Raw genomic sequence first — 21,744 nt, forward strand, 5'->3', positions numbered from 1 at the left:
AAATAAAATAGGGATGGTAATGACTAAACTAAATCCCTAAAATAGGGATGGTAATGGCAATCAGGAGGATAAAACAGAATATATATATATGTAATAGTATTATATATACTATAAAATGCTTATAGAAAAATGAATTTTTCAGATATGAGGCTAGATTGACACTTATTTTAGTACATTATTTCTAGTACCTAAATCATAACCAGCACCTAGCAAATACTCGAATATTTGTTGGGAGAGTGAACTTACAAGTGATACTACTTTGTAAGTCAATGACCAACATTCACTTGAATGTGTCACAATTTAACCATTCTATTTCTAGGCATTTTGGTTGTTTCAGTTGTTCACTATTTTGATTGTTTCGATTGTTCACACAAAAAGCTTCTAAAAGTGGAAATGTTTGGTGAAAGCATATTGAAACATTTTTTTTTGAAATGTTCTGTGTAACTGCTCTCCATTAAGTTGGACCTATTTAAATTATGATTAATATTGTGTGAAAGTGTCTTTCTGGGGAGACTTTGATTTACATTATAACTATAATTGTAACTTTGGTTTACATTATAAGTATTTAGAAGAACTGAAGATAACAAAGCATCACCTTCTACCTTTAATGATGTGGATGCCTGCTAAGCCATTGAGGGCACAGACTAGCTGCCGATGCGCCTCTTCACATTCAGTGCCACACTTCTTCCGCAGGGATGTCAGCAGTTCTTCCATTGTCATGGTGCTAAAAGAAAAGGCACGTTTTACAGAACTAGAAAGAAGATTCCAAGTGAGAGAATAATATTACATAAGATCAAGAGTACCAGTCTCTGTTACAGAGTCTTTGTGATCCTTGTTATCTGTTTACCTCCATTTTCATCATTACCATTATTAGTTTACTATTCTAGCAAGCTTTCTTTTGATCCTCTCATTCTTTAACTTTTTCTCATTTCAGTCAGTGAAGAGCAGAACTAGAAAAATCTTCCTAAAGTGCAAAGTGGTGGTTGTGGTGGTGAAGTCATTCAGTCATGTCTGACTCTTGCAACCCCAAGGACTGTAGCCTGCCAGGCTCCTCTGTCCATGGACTTCTCCAGGCAAGAATACTGGAGTGGGCATTCGTTCCATTCTCCAGAGTATCTTCCCAACCCAGGGATTGAAGGCAGGTCTCCTGCATTGCAGGCAAATTCTTTACTGTCTGAGCTACCAGGGAAGCCCCACAGCAACTCATATATACCTCTTGTGAAATACACAATGTTTTCTTTATATTATAGAGATCTATAAACTTTGTCTGATGGCTCAGACGATAAAGAATCTGCCTACAGTGCAGGAGACCTGGGTTTGATCCCTGTGACAAGAAGATCCCCTGAAGAAGAGAATGGCAACCCACTCCAGTATTCTTGCCTGGAGGATCCCATGGACAGAGGAGCCTATCAGGCTACAGTCCATGGGGTTGCAGAGTCAGACTCAACTTTGCAACTAACACTTTCATTAATCTTTGTCATTGCCTTTAGTTATCTACAAACTGCTCAAAGGCAAGGATAAGAGTCAAATTCCTCTTTATATTTCTTATTGCACTTGAAAGGATATCTTTTTAATATCAAGTGCTAAAAAAAAAAGAGCCTAGTTCCTATCACAGTTTGATGAACAAACAAACAAATTTTGTGGGACAACAGAGTATTGAAAGGAATAATCAAAGAATATAGCTAGTATAATTATAAAGAAAATATTTAATAGGAATCTAATTCACCTAATTCCCTGATGTCAGAACCAAAAAATACAACACAAAATGAACAAAAGCATTTCATATCTGAAGTGCAGCAGAAGACAAATAAACAAAACCCCCCAAAAACAACAAAACCCTTCAACAGTCCTAAAAATATGTTCAAAACCATGAAAATAATTTTGATGTGGTTCTCTTTCACAAATGGGGTTCCATAGTGAAGAAAAATCACCACACTGCTAAAAACAGATGACAATTCAGTTCTAAGACCCTGAATGAAACCGTGGGCTAGCAAGCTAATTGCTTTAATACTGTCTATGTATGCACGCATGCTAAGTAACTTCAGTCATGTCCGACTCTGTGCGACCCCATGGACAGCAGCCCACCAGGCTCCTCTGTCCACGGGATTCTCTAGGCAAGAATACAGGAGTGGGTTGCCATTTCCTTCCCCCAATATTGTCGATCACTACTCTATTATCTCTTACAGCATAAGAAAACTGATAATAAAACCTTTTTTGGAGTGGCAAGAACTCGCCCCGAACCGCCTGTGGGTGGCAGCAGGCCTGTCGGAGCCTCAGCAATGGATACAGGATGGAGGTGACAGTCCTTCTGTCCAGGCTACTGAGCTTCAAAGCCCAGTCGGAAATCTTCCTGAGTTTTACCACTGCATCCTGGCAGCACACCTCATGTTGACGGTGATAGAAATGTCTTTCCACTGGAGAAAAGTGAAGCCAGTGGGTTTCTTCTGTCTGAGGGGGTATCTGGATCTAAACAGAGGAGGAAAAAAAAAAAGTCACTTGGAAATTTAACTTTTCACCCCAACTCTGCTGCTTCTCAAATTTTTTCCTATTACCCTTAATCAGTAAATACTTATCCTACTGACTTGGTCAATCACATCTTTCTTCGCAGACCTCCACATTATCTTGGCAATAAAGCTGTAGAGGAAATGAGGATTCTTCTTGCAATAAGGACGATAGAGAAGTCGAACCCACCAGTGTCTGACACAGTAAGGTTCAACACCAAGAAATACCACTAACCCAAAAAGATCTGAAAGAAAAAAAAAAAAAGCATGTTGAGAATACAGATAGATAGTCTCTGACTTAGGATGGTTTGACTTAAAATTTTTGACTTTACCATGGAGCAAAAACAAATGTTAATTAATAAATCATCAAAACTTATTTATCTCTATCAGTCTAGCAGAGTGGCTATTAACTGGGGTGGAAAGGATGTGATTTTGCCCACTGGGGACATTTGGCAACGACTGGAGACAATTATGGGTGTCACAACTGCAAGAACACTACCAGCATCAGGAGTGTAAAAGCTCAGTATCCGAAATAACCAGAACAGCCCCTAATAAAAATGAATATCTGACTCAGAATGTTAATGGGGCTAAGGTAGAGAAACCCTGGTCTAACACAAAAAGAAAACAAATGAGACTTCTGCTTCCAAATACAACATAGTAAGTCAGCTGAAGAAGTTGAACGGTTCTATGAAGACCTGCAAGAACTTTTAGAAGTAATACCCTAAAAAAGATGTCCTTTTCATTATAGAGGACTGGAATGCAAAAGTAGGAGGTCAAAAAGCACCTGGAGTAACAGGCAAATTTGGCCTTGGAGTATGGAATGAAGCAAGGCAAAGGCTAACAGAGTTTTGCCAAGGGAACGCACTGGTCATAGCAAACACTCTCTTCCAACAACATAAGAGAAGACTCTACACACCAGATAGCCAACACCAAAATCAGATTGACTATATTCTTTGCAGCCAAAGATGAAGAAGCTCTATACAGTCAGCAAAAACAAGACTGGGAGCTGACTGTGGCTCAGATCATGAACTCCTTATTGCCAAATTCAGACTTAAATTGAAGAAAGTGGGGAAAACCACTAGACCATTCAGATATGACCTAAATCAAATTCTTTATGATTATACAGTGGAAGTGAGAAATAGATTTAAGGGACTAGATATGATAGACAGAGTGCCTGAAGAACTATGGACCGAGATTCGTGACACTGACTGAACTGTACTGAAGTCACATCAGGCTAACATTCCCACCGCAGTTACTATTAACACAAAAAAAACCCCCCAAAACCTGATATATTATAAGAGTGATAGCATTAATGATATCAGAGAATCACGGAAGAAAATATGAAAAATAAACTAAATTTCCAGACATTCAGGAAATGCTATTTTTTAAGATAACTTGGACATGAGAAAATTTTTGGAGTCATTATGTTGATTGTGGAAATAAACTCCCTGGTAAATATATATGTCAAAAGTTTACAAATTTTACATTTTAAATATTTCTAGTTTCATTATATGTCATTCATACCTCAATAAAGCTATTTGGAAAATTAATCAAAAATTTGTTAAAGGGTGCCAGTTGCTCAAAACACCTGCCAACATCTTATTCATCCCAAATTAAGTACCCAGGGAACTGCAGAATTACTGCTCATATTCCTTTAAAATTAAAATACGAATAAAGTAACTGTGATAGGCATTTTCTCTACACCTTCCTAGCTAACTCTGGAGTTCAATGAAATCTTCAGTTCAATTCAGTTGCTCAGTCGTGTCTGACTCTGCGACACCATGAATCGCAGAACACCAGGCCTCCCTGTCCATCACCAACTCCCGGAGTTCACTCAAACTCATTTCCATTGAGTTGGTGATGCCATCCAACCATCTCATCCTCTGTCGTCCCCTTCTCCTCCTGCCCCCAATCCCTCCCAGCATCAGGGTCTTTTCCAATGAGTCAACTCTTCACATGACGTGGGCAAAGTATTGGAGATTCAGCTTTACCATCAGTCCTTCCAATGAACACCCAGGACTGATATCCTCCAGAATGGACTGGTTGGATCTCCTTGCAGTCCCAGGGACTCTCAAGAGTCTTCTCCAACACCACAGTTCAAAAGCATCAATTCTTCGGCGCTCAGCTTTCTTCACAGTCCAACTCTCACATCTATACATGACCACTGGAAAAACCATACCCTTGACTAGATGGACCTTTGTTAGCAAAGTAATGTCTCTGCTTTCGAATATGCTATCTTGGTGGGTCAAAACTTTCCTTCCAAGGAGTCAGTGTCTTTTAATTTCATGGCTGCAATCACCATCTGCAGTGATTTTGGAGCCCAGAAATAAAGTCTGACACTGTTTCCCCATCTATTTCCCATGAAGTGATGGGACCAGATGCCATGATCTTCGTTTTCTGAATGTTGAGCTTTAAGCCAACTTTTTCACTCTCCTCTTTCACTTTCAACAAGAGGCTTTTTAGTTCCTCTTCACTTTCTGCCATAAGAGTGGTGTCATCTGCATATCTGAGGTTATTGATATTTCTCCTGGCAATCTTGATTCCAGCTTGTGCTTCTTCCAGCCCAGCGTTTCTCATGATGTATTCTGCATAGAAGTTACAAGCAGCGTGACAATATATAGCCTTGACGTACTCCTTTTCCTATTTGGAACCAGTCTGTTGTTCCATGTCCAGTTCTAACTGTTGCTTCCTGACCTGCATAATAGGTTTCTCAAGAGGCAGGTCAGGTGGTCTGGTATTCCCATCTCTTTCAGAATTTTCCACAGTTTCTTGTGATCCACACAGTCAAAGGCTTTGGCATAGTCAATAAAGCAGAAATACATGTTTTTCTGGAACTCTCTTGCTTTTTTGATGATCCAGTGGATGTTGGCAATTTGATCTCTAGTTCCTCTGCCTTTTCTAAATACAGCTTGAACATCTGGAAGTTCACGGTTCACATATTGCTGAAGCCTAGCTTGGAGAATTTTGAGCATTACTTTACCAGCGTGTGAAATGAGTGCAATTGTGCGGTAGTTTGAGCATTCTTTGGCACTGTCTTTCTTTGGGATTGAAATGAAAACTGACCTTTTCCAGTCCTATGGCCACTGCTGAGTTTTCCAAATTTGCTGACATATTGAGTGTAGCACTTTTACAGCATCATCTTTTAGGATTTGAAATAGCTCAACTGGGATTCCATCACCTCCACTAGCTTTGTTCGTAGTGATGCTTTTTAAGGCCCACTTGACTTCACATTCCAGGATGTCTGGCTCAAGGTGAGTGATCACACCACTGTGATTATCTTAATAACACCTAAATATTAACATATTGGACAGTTTCCAATGTAACAGCAGACCACTAAATTTGGCCTTTTAATTAGCCTGATATTATTCTACAAATTGGAGAAGGCAATGGCACCCCACTCCAGTACTCTTGTCTGGAAAATCCCATGGGCGGAGGAGCCTGGTAGGCTGCAGTCCATGGGGTTGCTAAGCGTCGGAGACGACTGTTCGACTTTATTTTCACGTTTCACTTTCATGAATTGGAGAAGGAAATGGCAACCCACTCCAGTGTTCTTGCCTGGAGAACCCCAGGGACGGGGGATTCTGGTGGGCTGCCACCTATGGGGTTGCACATGGTCGGACACGACTGAAGCAACTTAGCAGCAGCAGCATTCTAGAAACATGCATCTTAATGTAACTTACTAAAATTACACAGGTATTTAAATATATACTTAAACATCTTCCTAAAAAACTCTTTTCCCCTAAAAATAATCATCAAAAAATAGTGTTTCTCAGTTCAATGTAATAGATGTTGATATTTTTACTTTAGCAGAATAGTAAGTTATCCTGCTAAGAACAAATGATACATGAAAACCTGAATTTTCAAGAATGATAGGTTTTGAAGATAAATATCTGTCATAGGACTAAGGATATTTATATTTTTATAATTAAACCACATTTTAGTGACAGTTTTTCCAGAAATTTATTATGTAAACCAACATTTACTTATTTAAACTTTTAGTCTTAAATATCTGCAACTTGGACAAAAGTTTTAAAAATGCTGTCTATGTTCTATAGAAAAAATTAGTTATATGAATGAGACTGATGTAGAAGCATCAGTTAAAATGTGTGAGTGGGAAGTCCTTATCTTTATAGACACAGCCAAGTGAAACTAATTCCTTTTTCTTCTCTCTTTCCCTCTTTCTTTCTTGTCAGGTTCTCCCTGTTTTCTACTCACCATTTTGGAACTTTGAGTCCAATTCAAACCTGTGTCTACAGTGTTCAGGCAGGCACAATAACTGCTCAAATCAGGACAATAGGACTACTCAACTACATATCTGTCTTCATATATATGTATATATAAATAAAAAGCACTTGATTCCATTTAAAAAGATAGATGTCTGTAACTATTAGGATCAAATATATTTTAATATATGCATAATCACCTAAGGATTTCTACAAAAGTTAAGCAATGCTTTTTGCTTAAAAAATTTAAGTTTTTCAAATAAATGCTATATGTGAGGAAACCATCCATTACCTTCCAATCCTCTCTGTACTGGAGTGCCACTGATGCACCAGCGGTTAATCCCACTCAGGCGCTGAGCCATTTCTGCAGCCTGTTGGGAGAGAATGAAAAGAGAGACACAAGAAAAATGCAGAAGGATTGTGTTTACTTATGAAAACAGCTCTCAAGCCCAGGCTTCAGGTCAGATGCATTTGCCCTTACAGAATAGTTATCACACTCAATACTGAACATCATAGTCAATGGGTTATCTTCTAGTATGGGGCTCTTATTAGCAGGAGGCTGCAATGTGTCCTTTCAAAGAGGAAAGGAAATTCATGTATGGGTAGACTGAAAATGTCCCAGCTGACTGATACACTCCTTAGACCACCCCATCCTCCAGATGAGAAGAACCACTGTGCTAACAGGCATGACTTATTAATTCAGTTCAGGTCACAGACTGGGCAAAGAAGACAGAATAAAGACATACAGTGAAGTCTGAATAAAAGCTTTTCCTCTAGCATTTTTCTATTACCATTTGGTCTCTGATAAAAAGCTGTCAGTTACCAGAACCTGCATGGAGAGTACTCCACGTGGCAGAAATGCTGATAAAAGTACCTAAGTAGAGTTTACTTAGATCTACATCACATAAAAACTACCATCTTCTTCAAATATACATGAACTTTTACAGAACAATGATTCCGAGTACCAAATAATTTCTAAGGATTATACAGCTCATGCATAAGAGAAAGCAAATGCAAAGTGTCCAAAGGCAAACTTGGCGAATGTCAATACTGTGGGTTAAACTACATGTAAACTATTAAATTTCCTATGAACAGTTTCCTCCAGTCTTTTCCCCAGCCCTCAAGTGATTCTGCCGAAATTCTCACTTTTACAGCAGGACATTCGACCATCTGAGCTTCATCAAGGCAGATCCTCCACCACTCCACAGCTACAAGAGGACTGGGAATAGCCATGTAGCGCTTCTGGTTCCTTAAGCGACGCCCATCCTCACTGTTGCTGTGTGGGATGTCTACATAGTTCAGCTCTGAACGGAGGACATCGTAAGTAATGATGACTATATCCTGTTCTGCCAAAAAATGAGGCTGTAAAAAACCATCTTTCTTCACTCCTTGATATACCTAGGATATAATCACAGACATTCATTTATACCCTTACCGAGCACTTTCTATTTGTTTATAACCAAACATCCTATAAGATACATCCCAGACCTATTTAGAGAAAGATGCATTTTACTGTGGAAGACTAAAAACATAAGCAATGTGAAAGGAACTGGAACAGAAGTAAATGCAAAAGCTTCACAGTGGAGACCAATTTTATGGCTAAGCAGGTAAACTCAGAGAGGAATTCAAATTTGCAGTAGATCTTAAAGTACATTCAAGAGTTTTCATGGGTGGAAGAAAGGGGAAAACGTAGGTGGGTAGATGGAATCAATAGTTTGTGCAAAAGCACAATGGTATGAGAAGGTTTAACAATAAGAGCTATTATTTACTGAATGCCTTTTATGTTTTAGCACTGCAAAGTTTTATCTCCCACCTTTAACAACAACTCTATCAGTTGTTATTATTCCTATGTCACACATAGAAAACATGAAGTGACTTACTCAAAACTAGCAGAGTCAAGATACAAAGCAAGGTTTGCCTCCTCTACAGAACAGAGCGCCTCAGTGGCAAAGTTGGTGTTTTATAAACTACTGTATTATACATGCCTATCATAGTGGCCGAAATATAGAAAATCTCCAATAACATTTGTGTGGAAAGAAGAAAAGAAGAACACAAAGGGTAAAAAATACTAACAGTAGTGAACAATAACATTAAATGAACACGCACTATGTGCCAGCACTTTATCAAATCATTTAATCTTCAGAAAAAGTGTGTGGGGGTACAATTTTTAGAACTGAGCACAATTTCTGGCACACAATAGGTGTCCACTTGTTGAATGAGTAAATTCTTATTTTACAGAAAGGGTAACTGAGGCTTCAGAGGAAGATTCGGGAGCTAAAAGATATAGGATCATACAAACAGATAACTATTAAACAATGCTGCCTTTGAACTGCATTTCTTTCTGAATACAAAGATGTTTTCCTTTATATGATTAAGGACTTTTTCAAAAACTTTCATAACTTTCCACTCACAGTGCTTTAACTTCTGATGTCAGAAAAGAATTAGCAGTCTACTGTGCTTTTTCTTATTCTCAATTTCCTCTTTGAGTTCTGACTTAATATTATTATCTCATTAAGTTAATTTTGGGGATAAAAACAAGGTGACGAAGATTATAAAAATTATCATAAGCAAACACTTATATTTTCCTATCCCTTTAAAGAGTCCAAACTGTCTTACCAAGACTCGAAGAGATGATGACCTCACATGCCTGTTGATTTCATCCACCCACTGATGACAGATGGAACTGGGGGAGATGATCAGAGTTGCTCTTGTAGATACTGGCTCCATTGCAACAAGGCAGTGGGGGCAGTAGAAAGGTTTAATCTTCAGATTCTTCTCTTCATAATTCACACATTTTGCATGTTGCCACAAGTGGCATTTCAGGCACTGAACACGAGGCTTACAGTCTACCTGGTCAAGTTCACCACATATGCACTCAAAGCGATAAGTGGAAGAATTATAGGGACCCATGATATTAGAATGTGGCATGTCATCACCAACAGGATTTAGAGATTCAGCTTGGTCCTTTGCTGAATGTTCTTGATTGACTTCAAAGACACATGTTCTTTCAGATGTAGTAACATCAGTAATTTCAGAGTTACCAGTAGGTGGACAGTGATCTTGTGGGTTGAGACTGATGTTCAGCTGGCTTTTTTCGCTTTTCGTGGACAGAACGGGTTTCTTCCTCCATTTACTACGATTTCTCCTGGGCTTGCAGTAATAATAGTAAGGATCATCATCATCATCAGAGGTGTTTGATGGCAAATATTCAGAGTCTGTGTCCTTGTTTCCTGATTTTCTGGATTCTTTCTGAGTTTTCCTTGGACTCCCCACTGCCTATGAAAAACATTATTTAATTTATTTCAATGGAGTGACAGCTAAAATTAAACACCCAACTTCATATGCTTTACATAAAAATCTCGTAGTCAGTCTTCGTTACTCTTTCCCTGAGGAGAATCACTCCTGATCAGTGATTTTCAAATTGCTCTATGAACTCCTCTTCCTGTAGGCCCAAAAGGAAAAGAAAACTCTACTGTTGTTTAATTAATATTTGGAAGGACCAAACTTAGAAATAAAGGGAGCTACTAATTTTGCTATCAACCTCTTATAATTTACGGTCTGTCTAAATCAATAAAAGACTGGTAGTTTATAATACAAACTAGGGCAATTATGGGCTTCCCTGGTGGCTCAGCGGTAAAGAATCCACCGGTAGTGCAGGAGATATGGGGTTGAATCCCCGGGCTGTAAAGATCCCCTGGAGAAGGAAATGGCAACCCACTCCAGTATTCTTGCCTGGGAAATCCCATGGACACAGGGGCCTGTCCATGGGCTACAGTTCATGGGGTCACAAAAGAGTTGGACATGACTTAGTGACTAAACAACAACAGGGGAAATTATACAAATGTCAAGTATTAAAATATAGCTTTTAACTAAAGCAAAAATTAATCTACTAGTTACTACAATAAACAAATAAATTCCTTCTTTCTCCTTTCTATTGGTGTACCCTCTTTACAATTATTTATTAAATGCCAATTCTGTGCCAGGCAACATGTTAGGTGCTGGGGATATAAGTATGAGGTATATTTAGCTCCTGGTCTCAAAGGAGTCTGTAGGAAAAGAGAGAACAGTGAAAGGCAACCCACTCCAGTATTCTTGCCTGGGGAATCCTATGGACAGAGAAGCCTGGTGGGCTACAATTCATGGTGTTGCAAAAGAGTAGGACACAACTGAGCATGCCTCTTTAAAATGATGCTACAGGATTGCATAAGGGGGTTATACCACAGACAGGGGCTGTGCTGGGGAGGCAGATGTCAGCTGCACCTTCCTAGAAGTGATGTCACAGTCAAGGGCGAACAGAGGAATGAATGACATTAACATGGAACGATTGGCATTAACTGAAGGAGATTTTCCTTTTTTGGTAGCAGAAGGATTATTAAAAGCACAGAAGTTCATTGCAGTCTTCTAACCTGGCTGGGGAGGAAATGCTGGAGACTCACTACTCTTGGAAGAGAACTTTTTGGTCTGCAATTTCTTTCACAGTAGCTAAGCTAGTAACTCCACATTTTGAATTGTTGTCATCAGTCTTTTCTTAATTTATTTTCACAAATTTTTAACTATTTTCTTAAAAGCAAATTGTAGTATTGGCCCAGAAGAGAAGTTTTATAACAAAATGTAAATATTTTAAAAGGTGATGACAAGGGAAAATGAGAATGCATATAAAACATTCAAATCGTATGTAAAGAGTTATGCAGATGTCATGTATTAACATTTTTAAAGTACGGAACGTGCTTTTTGAGTGCTGACAATAGCATGAGGGTGAAGAAATCTTCTTTTAACCTATATTATGCTTTACAAACTAATTGCATAATCCACTCAATTAATACTCATTTTTAGTTTCTACTCTGATGGAACTTTTATTCAGAAAGTAGAAAACAGAAGTCATAGCCATTAGTGCTTTTCTTAATGTTTCTTTTTTATCATCTGGCTCTAAGAGCTTTAGACAGGTGGGATCTGTCAACTTACTTTGTAAAGCATCACATATAACTACTTGATAAATGCTGTTACCTGCTTTCTCGTTTTATCATATATGTCCTCTTCTCTGTAATTCTTCCCCAATGTAAAAGTACCAGAAAAACCATGGCCTTTGATCTGTTTCACAAGGCCTTCAAAAATTAAACATTTGAGCATCCGTTTCAGAAGACTCCTGTTCCGCTGAACATCATATCTATAGATAGAACTGACATACTTGTAGATGGAAAGAATAGAAACTCCTTTTTTTCCATTCATTTCTTTAACAGCTGTCAGGATCATCACACGTGTAGCTAAATGCAAAAGGATATGCTAACTCAGTCAAAACAATTAAAGTGAAAAGAAAATAAAACTCAGTTAATCTTAATGTGCATTAAGAACCAAGTAAAAAATAAAGATTTATTAAAGACATGCTGTCTGTATATTATCATTTTGAAGAATATGTAATGAGCTTATCTCAATTAAGAAGTAAATTACAGTAATGAAAATAATTTAAGAAGAATTACATTAATTTGCTAATCTACGAATTAAGCAACAAATTATCTGGATCAAGTCAAACCAAAGAATAAATCTTTAGTTTTGTTAAGATAATATGCCTTGTAACCAAACTTTTATGCAACGTATAAACAACTGTAAAAACAATTATTTATAACAATTATAAGATATTTCTATTAAAGATTATAAGAATTAGAACAAATATCACTGCAAAGGCTGTTATCTTTAAGAGATTTCATACTTACGGGGGCACTGAACTTTTTCTTTTGGTTCAAATTCCATATTCTGGGTTTCTGTCTTTTTTACATTTCCGCCAGAATAATGTGATGGAATGAAATAATTTACCACTTCTCCCTGATATAAACAACATTTTGCAGTTACACAGTGTTTTGCTTTCAGTATTGAGTTGCTTCACAAAATTAACCCTCCTTCTATTAATAAGATACAAAAGAATTGTAACAGATTATGAAAGAAAGGGCTAAATAAGTTATTCACACATATAAACCTTATTTTTTATTTCAGAGTTAACAGCTAGCCATCATTTTAAAAAATTATGCATATTAAAGTGTGAAACTTCTGAAATTAATATGTTTTAAGGCTTGTTTAAAATTGTATTAACCCACTGAATTTGTAATAGCAATCAAAATAAGTTAAAATTAACACAGCTAATGAGCAAAAACCCCTCAAAAGGAAGTTACTGATAGTTAAAACTGTACACGTCAACTCATTTTTCTACAAAGGAAACAGACATTCCCTACTCTATCCCTTACTCAAATCTGAAAGGATAATTTTGCAAACTTTACCCTATCAAAAGGTCATATAACCGCTAAGGTTGAAAGCATGGTGGACCCTACAGGTAATTAAGGTCATGTCTTTAACTAGTAGCTTCATTTCGGCAGGATTTAATGTGCTAATTGACGATTTTATTATCTGAAAATATAAGCTATAAGCTATGAGTCTCAGTGAAGTTTTTTTTCTTATAAACTCTAAAATGTATATATTTAAACACAACTATACATTTTAGAGGGTTTCCCTAGGGGCTCAGATGGTAAAGAAATCCACCTGCAATGCAGGAGACCCAGGTTCAATCTCTGGGTCGGGAAGATCCTCTGGAGAAGAGAATGGCTACCCACTCCACTATTTTTGCCTGGAGAATCTCATGGACAGAGAAGCCTGGGGGGCTACAATCCCTGAGGTTGCAAAGAGTTAGAAATGACTGAGCAACTAACACACATACATTTTAGAATAAAGACTTTATTTATTGAGAAGTTTTATTTGTTTCATTTGTTCGTTTCATTGAGAAATCTACTTACTAAGCTATTTACCCTTTAACAAAGTTCTAATTATTTGACCCCAAGATTTACATATCTGAGCTTTGCACAATTTTTGAAAAATAGCTCTCAAAAATATGTAGCAGTAATATGGAGATCAGAGGAAGTGACAAAACATTTGAGGAAGTAATCAAACTTTCCTAAGAGAATTTCTCTGCCAACTAGAAGGAAGCTTGATAAATAACAGCATACCTATCCCCTTCCTGGTTGGCCAATATCACTTTAAAAACTTCGCCAAGTCACAAATATCCCATTTTTTGTGCCTATGTGAAGTTAACAACTAATACAAATCATAAGCCGCAGAATAAACTGAAAGTGTTGACTTAAGTGCCAACCAAATGTTCAACATATGATGCTTTCTGGAGAACATATGCTCTGCTTTCCCAAGCCCTGTAGTACTCCTCCTACCTCAGGAAGAGTGAGAGCATCTTGTTTGACATCTTGTCGAGTATGTGTCAGAATCAGAGCCAAAACCTCCACTGTCTTTCCAAGACCCATCTCATCTGCTAAGATCCCACCAAGCAACTGTGGTCCAGCACTTGGGTACTCACGAATGATGCTAAAGGAAAATACAAGAAAAACACATCATAGGAATGCAAATATAAGTCGTACTGTTCCTAAAGAGAACTGGGAGAAATGCATTAAAGTCTTAAGCTTTTTAAAACTCTACTTTCAGTTGCAACAATTATAGACTCTAGATCATGAATAGAACAACTGTGAGACTAAAAAAACTGCCTGAGCTGACAACTTAAGTGTGCAGAAACAGAATGGGTACTATCATCATTTTTTTTTCTCCCATAAATAAAGGGAAGCATGTCTACCTTCTGTAACCTTTATGAATCTGTGAATAAAAATGGCAATAACTACTGATCCAATAATCATATTTAATGATTCCTAGAACTCTTTTATAATAAAATTAACAAGTTTAATGAACTGGCTCATAATAAGGTGATATTTTTACTAAAAATATTCTCTCTTTAAATATCAATAAATACACATCTTAAGTCTATCCTACTGTATTTATCTACCAAAAAATTACAAGTGCTATTAATTCCATGTCTATCCTATCTATAAAACTGTCTAATGAGACTTTAATTTAGTATGCCTTTCTGAGGTACTGCCAAGGCTGAATACATATGCCATCAGTCTCATATAGGTTTTCATAATATTTGTTTTCAATATCAAGCACATAAGCAAAGTTTTGCCTTACCAGCCTGTGTATGGATTGTAGTAGAGTTTCAAACCTTCAGATGTAACAATTTCTCGCCATAGAAAGTGTAAGGCATTTTCTAAAGAAAAATAAACCATTTTCTGTTTATTTTCTGTTCTGCCAGATAATCGCATTAAAATAAAAGTAAGTCAACAGTCAGGATACCCTGGGAAGACACATACATGTGGGTAAAAGGCCAGGAACCCGCTCTCATTCTTCAGATATTATTCTTTTGCTTCCTTTGTTTAGCGTACAATTATTTTCCATAGAAGCAAGTGATAAGACAGAAAAACTAAAGCAAATTATACTTGCAATTATATTTTATTGGATACTTTATAATTTAACTTATTAATTATATTTTAATTATGCAAAGTATAGCAAAATGTACAAATTATACTAGTATAGAGGATTAACAGGAAAAGAAAACCAATACATATCAAGGCTTACTGAATAAATGAAAGCACCTTGTCTTTTATACATGCTTAAAGAAGTTACCTTATATCGTTAAATAACTTCACAGATAAATTACACTGGGCTAATACATTAATTTATATCAGATCTAACCTTTCATATGGGTCTGAGTAGAGGAAAGGCTTAACTGAGGGAAAAAAAAAAATCTAAAACTACAGCAATGAAGTACTGAGTCTGTGTCAACCAGCATCTTTCACTATCCCTTCCCAATATTTTAAGCTGTTTAAACCAACTGCTAAGTTGTAAGTATGTCTCTACTTCCAGAAACGGTTAGTCATTTTTTGTTACCTTCTTCAGTGATTAACAGATGAAGTAGGAATACAGACATACAGGTTTTTTAAAATGAAAAAAATTAAAAGAAAGTTTTAATTTATGGGAACCACAGAGAACCGAAAAACCACTAAATGACACGTGATTTAATCAATAAAATCTAGCCTGGGGACAAAAACCAATGAATTATTGATACATGCAGCATGGATGAACCTCAAAAACATTATGTTGAAAGAAGGCAACTCCCTCCACCTGAGTGGACACATTTTATCACTGTCTGTTTCAAAAACAGACAAAACTAATTTATGATGACAGTGGTTGCCTCCTGAAGGGATTGAAGAAGGAAAACTGACTAGGCAATGATGGAAAGTGCTGGGTGATGGAAATATTTTATGTCAGCACTGTATGATACAAATATTAAAAGAAACAGGTAAAATTAATTTTAATATTTTTGTCTAACAATCAAATACAATATTATCACTTCAATATGTAACCAATGTAAAAAGTAGTAGTGAGATATTTCACATTCTTTTCTTTTCGTACTATTGGAAATCTAGTGTGTATTTTAAACTTACACCACATAATTTGGACAGTCACATTTCAAGTTTAAAGAGGCATGGGTGGCCAGTGTCTACTTTTGGGAAAGTCTGGTTCTATGTCTTAACTGAATTGCTAGTTACATAAATGCAGAGATTTATCCAAACTTAACAAACTGTGCCCTTAAGATCTATGCATTTACTGTATATGTTACACCTTAATCAAATTCCTTAGTTAAAAAAAATTATTTTATTTTAGAGGAAAAAATAACCTGTAGGAAATTCTATAGAACTATAAAATTTCTTCAACAAATATAAGAAAAAAATAGAAGAGGAAATAAAACCTATGGACTAAAAGAAACTTAAGAGACACCAAGTAATTCCAATACTATATGGATGTTACTTGGTTTCAGATTTGAACATACTAAAGAGAGAAATAGAAAGGGGGTTAGGAAGGAAGAGAGACAGTGATATTGAGAAATTTTGGGGTTTCAAAATTCATTATATATATATATTTGTTTAAAAGAACCTGTATCTTTTAATGAAATAAACTGAAATATTAACAGATAAAATGATATGTGGGGTTATTGTTGCTATCCAGTCACTCAGTTGTGTCCGACTCTTTGCGACCCCATGGACTGTACCACCAGGCTCCTATGTCCGTGGGGTTTTCCAGGCAAGCATACTGGAGCAGGTTGCCATTTCCTTCTTCATAAGGCATTACTACTTCAAAATAATTCAGAATATGGGAGAAGCAAGAGTAAGAAATAATATTGGCTATGAACTGATAGTTCCAAAATAAAAAGTTTAAAAAAGTTTGTTGGATAAAAAAGTGGGAGAAATATGGAAGAGTTATTCATCACTAATTAAAATAAATCTATGTAGGAAAAAGGAGAAATGGTTAGCACTTCACTTCCTAGGGTCATGTAAAAATCTCACCTAGTGCCCAACCCTTTAAAGACAATGACAAAGCAGTGACACAGATGATTCCCATAAATTGACTACTTTTATAAAAACACTTACTAGATGACATTTCATTATTTACTTTGTAGAGTAAAGAAAATAAGTATAACTAGGAAACGCAGATTAATCATGTTAGTCTCCCACTTTTATAAACGTGCTTTCTGTTCCTAACCTTCATGATTAAATTGTACAGTTTCTTTCACATATTAGTACAATTCCCATCTGATCAGGTTACAAAAGCAATTCTTAGTTGAAAAGGCATGTAAAAAAAATTTCTTGGTTTTTAAAAATTCCATCAAGGCAGCCTTTACTCTGGTTGGAAAAATCAGTTCAAACTTTTACAGATGAGGGAACTCATAAACGAATTTCTCTAGGTGTCAATTTTGAAGGATATCTTAGAAAATAATTTTGTTCACAGTAACACACCCATTCTCTCCCATGCTTTCAATATAATTTGTTTACTGACCGATTTCCTCCACCCTAACTCTCTCATCTAATTACTCTGATCAATTTGCCTTAAGTATCTTATACTTGCCACTAGCAGGGGTGCTTTTGAAATGCTCCTGTTGTAGCATCCAGTTGACAGCCTGTCTTTGGTATGGTCTCAACACAGGAGTCAGTGCAGGATGCTGGACATCCACTTGGATGGACCGAGTTTCTTGCTGATGTGTCTGCTTCACAAAGTGATAGAGCTCATCAATGTCTTGTCCCTCTGGCTCATTATCGGAACCTTCCTCATCCTCTTCCAACACATCTGTATCCAAGAACAAGTGTACTCAGAACAACAAGATCTACATTTATAATTATAAGCAATTCTTATTCCCAGAACATACCATATACTCTCCCGACTCTGGGGCTTTGCTTAGTGTGCCTTTTGACTGACCAAAAATCTATGCTTCCACCCTTCAAGATAATGTAATTGATACTTTTTTCATGACATTATGTTTTCCCTGATCAGAATACTCTCCTCTGTATTATGCAACACTCTTCTACACTGGATATAACAATACATTGTGGTCTTTCTCATAGTATAATCGTTTGTGCGCATTCATCCCTTCCCCACTGAACTGTAACGCTCTTTGAGAGCAAAGGCTGTCTTTTGTTTTTATGGCCCCTCAGAGCAGCCAGCATGTGCTATGCCCATCGTAGATGTTTAATTAGCCTCTGAGGAACTGAATGTGAATATCTATTGCAGTTTGTAAAAGAGTAATTTATTTTACTTTTACAACATTAAAAAAATCCACAGGCAGACAATTTTCCTATATCTAATAAGACAAAGTTTCCCATTCTATTTCTTATGCTAAAAAAGGATAGGTATTTAGTAACAGCAGCAGCAGCCAATTAGGAGACTAAGGGCTTATGCCACCAATACAAATCCATAAGAATTTCAGATTCATTTGTTGGGCACAACTGCCCTGTGGAAAAAGATTCATGCCTGCTGCTGCCGCGTCGCTTCAGTTGCGTCCGACTCTGTGCGATCCCATAGACGGCAGCCCACCAGGCTCCTCTGTCCCTGGGATTCTCCAGGCAAGAACACTGGAGTGGGTTGCCATTTCCTTCTCCAATGCATGAAAGTGAAAAGTGAAAGTGAAGTCGCTCAGTCATGCCATGCCTACGATGTGGAAAAAAAAAACCCCCTCAAACTCTTGAAAAATTTGCAAGGCCCCTGTTGCCAATGATTTATTACTGAATGGTTTCAAACAGGCTTACACACATTTGTAGGACATACCTCACAAGCCTTAAAATAGAGACTGTACCACAAAATACACAATTAAATTTTTTCAATAAAAATTATATCCTTTAAAGATTTTCAAAAGTTTACAATAAATGTGTAGTTACATGCTTGGCTATTTCTGTTAGTGTAGGTGCATATTATTAGTAATTAAATTTGAAGTTTTCCTTTGAAAAGTTCCAGTTTTATTATTTTTAAAAGGCAGAATAATGGACTCTTATCATAACTCTGAAAAAGTTCTAGATGTACTTGAAAGCATTCCTTCCAATTCTGAAACCAGTGATTTTCTTTTTTTATGTCTTTAGCATGCAAATGATTTACTATTATTAGTATTATGAAGCTTCGCAAAGAATGTACTGCAGAAAAACAACTCAATAACCAAGCTTAGAAACTGATTTCCCAGATATCCCAGTATAAAACTGTTCTGATTTGCACCAGAAATAAGGCTGACCCACCATGAGCAGGACTTGGAGAATCTGAGCCGTTTTTCCAGTCGTGCTGATGGGCTGCAGCAAGCCATCCACACTCTCCCTTGGGAACCAATGGCAGACAACTCTGAAACTGCAGTCCTGACCAAGGATGCAACTTCTTGCCAAGAAACAGTAGCAAAGTTAACTGGTCTTTATGGGAAGCAGGCTCTTGAGATTATTTGTCAGACTGCAAAGGAGAGGTGGAGTAAAGGCCGGCCAAGAATCTCCGGCCATAACAAAATAAAAAAAAAAAAAACAACACAGCAATAATGCAAAAATTCCAATCAGCTCAGATCCCTTTATATTCTGCCTAGTGATGCTACCAACATTTCTTGAGTACACACTATAAGCTATGCATATTATTAAGCAAAAAAAAAAAAAAAGACAAAAAGTATAGTAGTGGGGGCATTTAAGATAAGTATAACTTTGTCATACAGCAATTTTATGTTGGTTGTTCAATTTTATTATGGTTTTATTAGCTGTTTTTCTGGTTGTTATATACAGGATTTGGGAGAAATCCACAGCTCTTCAGTAGCAGCAATTTTAAAGTTTACTTTAAAAATTACCTGGAATAATAAAATTGTATAGCTTTTCCATCACTCTCTTCATGAGTTGATTGAACTTTTTCATTCTTGAACTTGCATCACTCAGAAAATCTGGTTTTGCCAGGCCAGCTTCCAAAAGATAAATTCCAACCTACAAATAATTAATCAACATTAGAAAGTTTTGACTGTACTACACCATTTTTTATGACCATATAAGAAACACATTTTTAACACCATCAGTTTTAAAGGTATTCAGAGTATTTACCCCACAAACTCTAAATATATACCTACCAAATCTCACATATTTCCACTTTCAATAACAAATTTATTCTGCAAATGCAGTGCTTACTATGTATGATGCACCACTGAAGTAGCCAGAAAAAAATATTTCCCTAACTGGAACCAAACCTGTGAGACTGTGATGAGAACGCCAATTCTACCTACCAAGTCAATGATTTCCCAGCTAGATGATCATCAGAATAATCAGTGATGCTGGTTAAAAATACAGATTCCCCAAGAAGATTCTTAAACACAGGTTTTACTAATCCCTATTACTAGATCAAACACTAAAATGTTCAGGAAAATAGGCTCTGATTAAAGCTGTACAGCTTGACTTTGGTGAAACAATGTAGTATAAAGCTTTCCAGTCAAAATACTTGAATTTTAATACTGGCATTGATATTTAAGAGCTAAAAGAACACACAAAATGATTAATTTTAACCCAAATGTTGTCATTTGCAAAATGGATAGACAACTATATGAGATAACCCACTTAGTATAATTTTAAAAGTTCCTAATGGTAGATAATCAACAAACACAGTTTCCTTCATTTCCCTGTATTATGCTGGGCCTGATTCCATGATCACTGAGAGTCTCACATTCTTTCAGTAAAGAACAAAATTCAATAAGCATTACACTGGAATAAGTGGCAAAGAATACTTTTCATTATTATTTATATTCTGCTCTGTGTTTGCTTAGAGATGCCCTGGTATTGCAGCAGTAAGTGTTTAAATATTTATAAAAGTAGGGATTAGGGAAGACAGAAGAGATCAAGACTTGATGTGGGTGAGAAGTGGACAGAACACAGGCATACAAACCACTAATTCTTAAATCTGTTTTTACCTTGAGCCACAATTTATGGCACTCACAGTCACCAGAGAGGGGATGCTAGGTTGCAGAGTTTGACTGTACAGGGAAGAATTAATTACAATCTAATGCTTCTAAAATTTCTCCTTTCCTCAGTCAATTCTGAAGCTATAAATAGGGCTATTGATATAACTGCTTTTCAGTGTGAGAAATGTATAACACACGTGTGATGTTTTCAACTGAACAAAAGTGAATTAAACATTTTAGAATTCCACATATTGAATCAAGTATATCCAAGTATATGTCAAGTATTAGCATGAAGACATATTAACTTCTTTACAGTTTGAAGTACATTTACTTACATTACCTCCCCTGATTTTCAGCACAGTTGTATGAGTGAAAATGAATATTATTTACATGTCATATGGAAAGAAGCTGAAATTAGAGTCTTTAAAAGAGTCACAAAAAGTTACTTGGCTAGTGAATAGTAGAGCCTGAAATGAATCATAAATTTATTCAGCCATTTGCTGAAAATCTGTTTAGTATTTGGTATTCTAGTCAGTTGTGAAGATTAAAAAAACTTCATAGTCGAGTGAGGGGGAAAGTCTAAAATGGAAGTACACTACAAGCGATCAAAGCAAAAATAAGCATGTGCGTCAGGTATTATGAGGGAAGAACACATAACACCGTGCATGGAGTTTAAGAAAAGATCTCCCCAGATGAAGTAAACCCTGAGCTGCACATTGAGGAATGACCAGGAGTTTTGAGGGATGAGGAAGCAACAACCCAGGCAGAGGGAAGTATGAGAGTGAAAGCACAGATGCAGAGAGACATCAGGGTGTATGAAGGAAACAAATCAATCTGTAGTTTCTGGGACAGAATAAAAAGCAGAGTGATAAAGAGTTGAGAGGGAGACAGATAAAGCAGGAGGAGACAAAGGTCT

The 21,744-nt window shown here is 36.6% G+C and overlaps 1 protein-coding gene across 1 annotated transcript in view; it reads right to left on the bottom strand.

Moving 5' to 3' along the window:
• SHPRH (SNF2 histone linker PHD RING helicase) overlaps window positions 1-21,744 on the bottom strand; it is an 80,951-nt gene that overhangs the window by 47,262 nt on the left and 11,945 nt on the right. Inside the window, exons 3-14 of the mRNA XM_052645685.1 lie at window positions 19,737-19,866; window positions 17,504-17,722; window positions 14,729-14,807; window positions 13,927-14,077; window positions 12,433-12,541; window positions 11,729-11,985; window positions 9,341-10,000; window positions 7,871-8,122; window positions 7,017-7,095; window positions 2,583-2,746; window positions 2,210-2,466; window positions 603-724 (exon numbers count right to left, since the gene is read on the bottom strand). Coding sequence (XP_052501645.1) covers window positions 603-724; window positions 2,210-2,466; window positions 2,583-2,746; window positions 7,017-7,095; window positions 7,871-8,122; window positions 9,341-10,000; window positions 11,729-11,985; window positions 12,433-12,541; window positions 13,927-14,077; window positions 14,729-14,807; window positions 17,504-17,722; window positions 19,737-19,866 — 2,479 coding nt within the window. The remainder of the gene's footprint in view (window positions 1-602; window positions 725-2,209; window positions 2,467-2,582; window positions 2,747-7,016; window positions 7,096-7,870; window positions 8,123-9,340; window positions 10,001-11,728; window positions 11,986-12,432; window positions 12,542-13,926; window positions 14,078-14,728; window positions 14,808-17,503; window positions 17,723-19,736; window positions 19,867-21,744) is intronic.

Source organism: Budorcas taxicolor, chromosome 9 (assembly GCF_023091745.1).
Source record: "Budorcas taxicolor isolate Tak-1 chromosome 9, Takin1.1, whole genome shotgun sequence".
NCBI classification, from domain to species: domain Eukaryota; kingdom Metazoa; phylum Chordata; class Mammalia; order Artiodactyla; family Bovidae; genus Budorcas; species Budorcas taxicolor.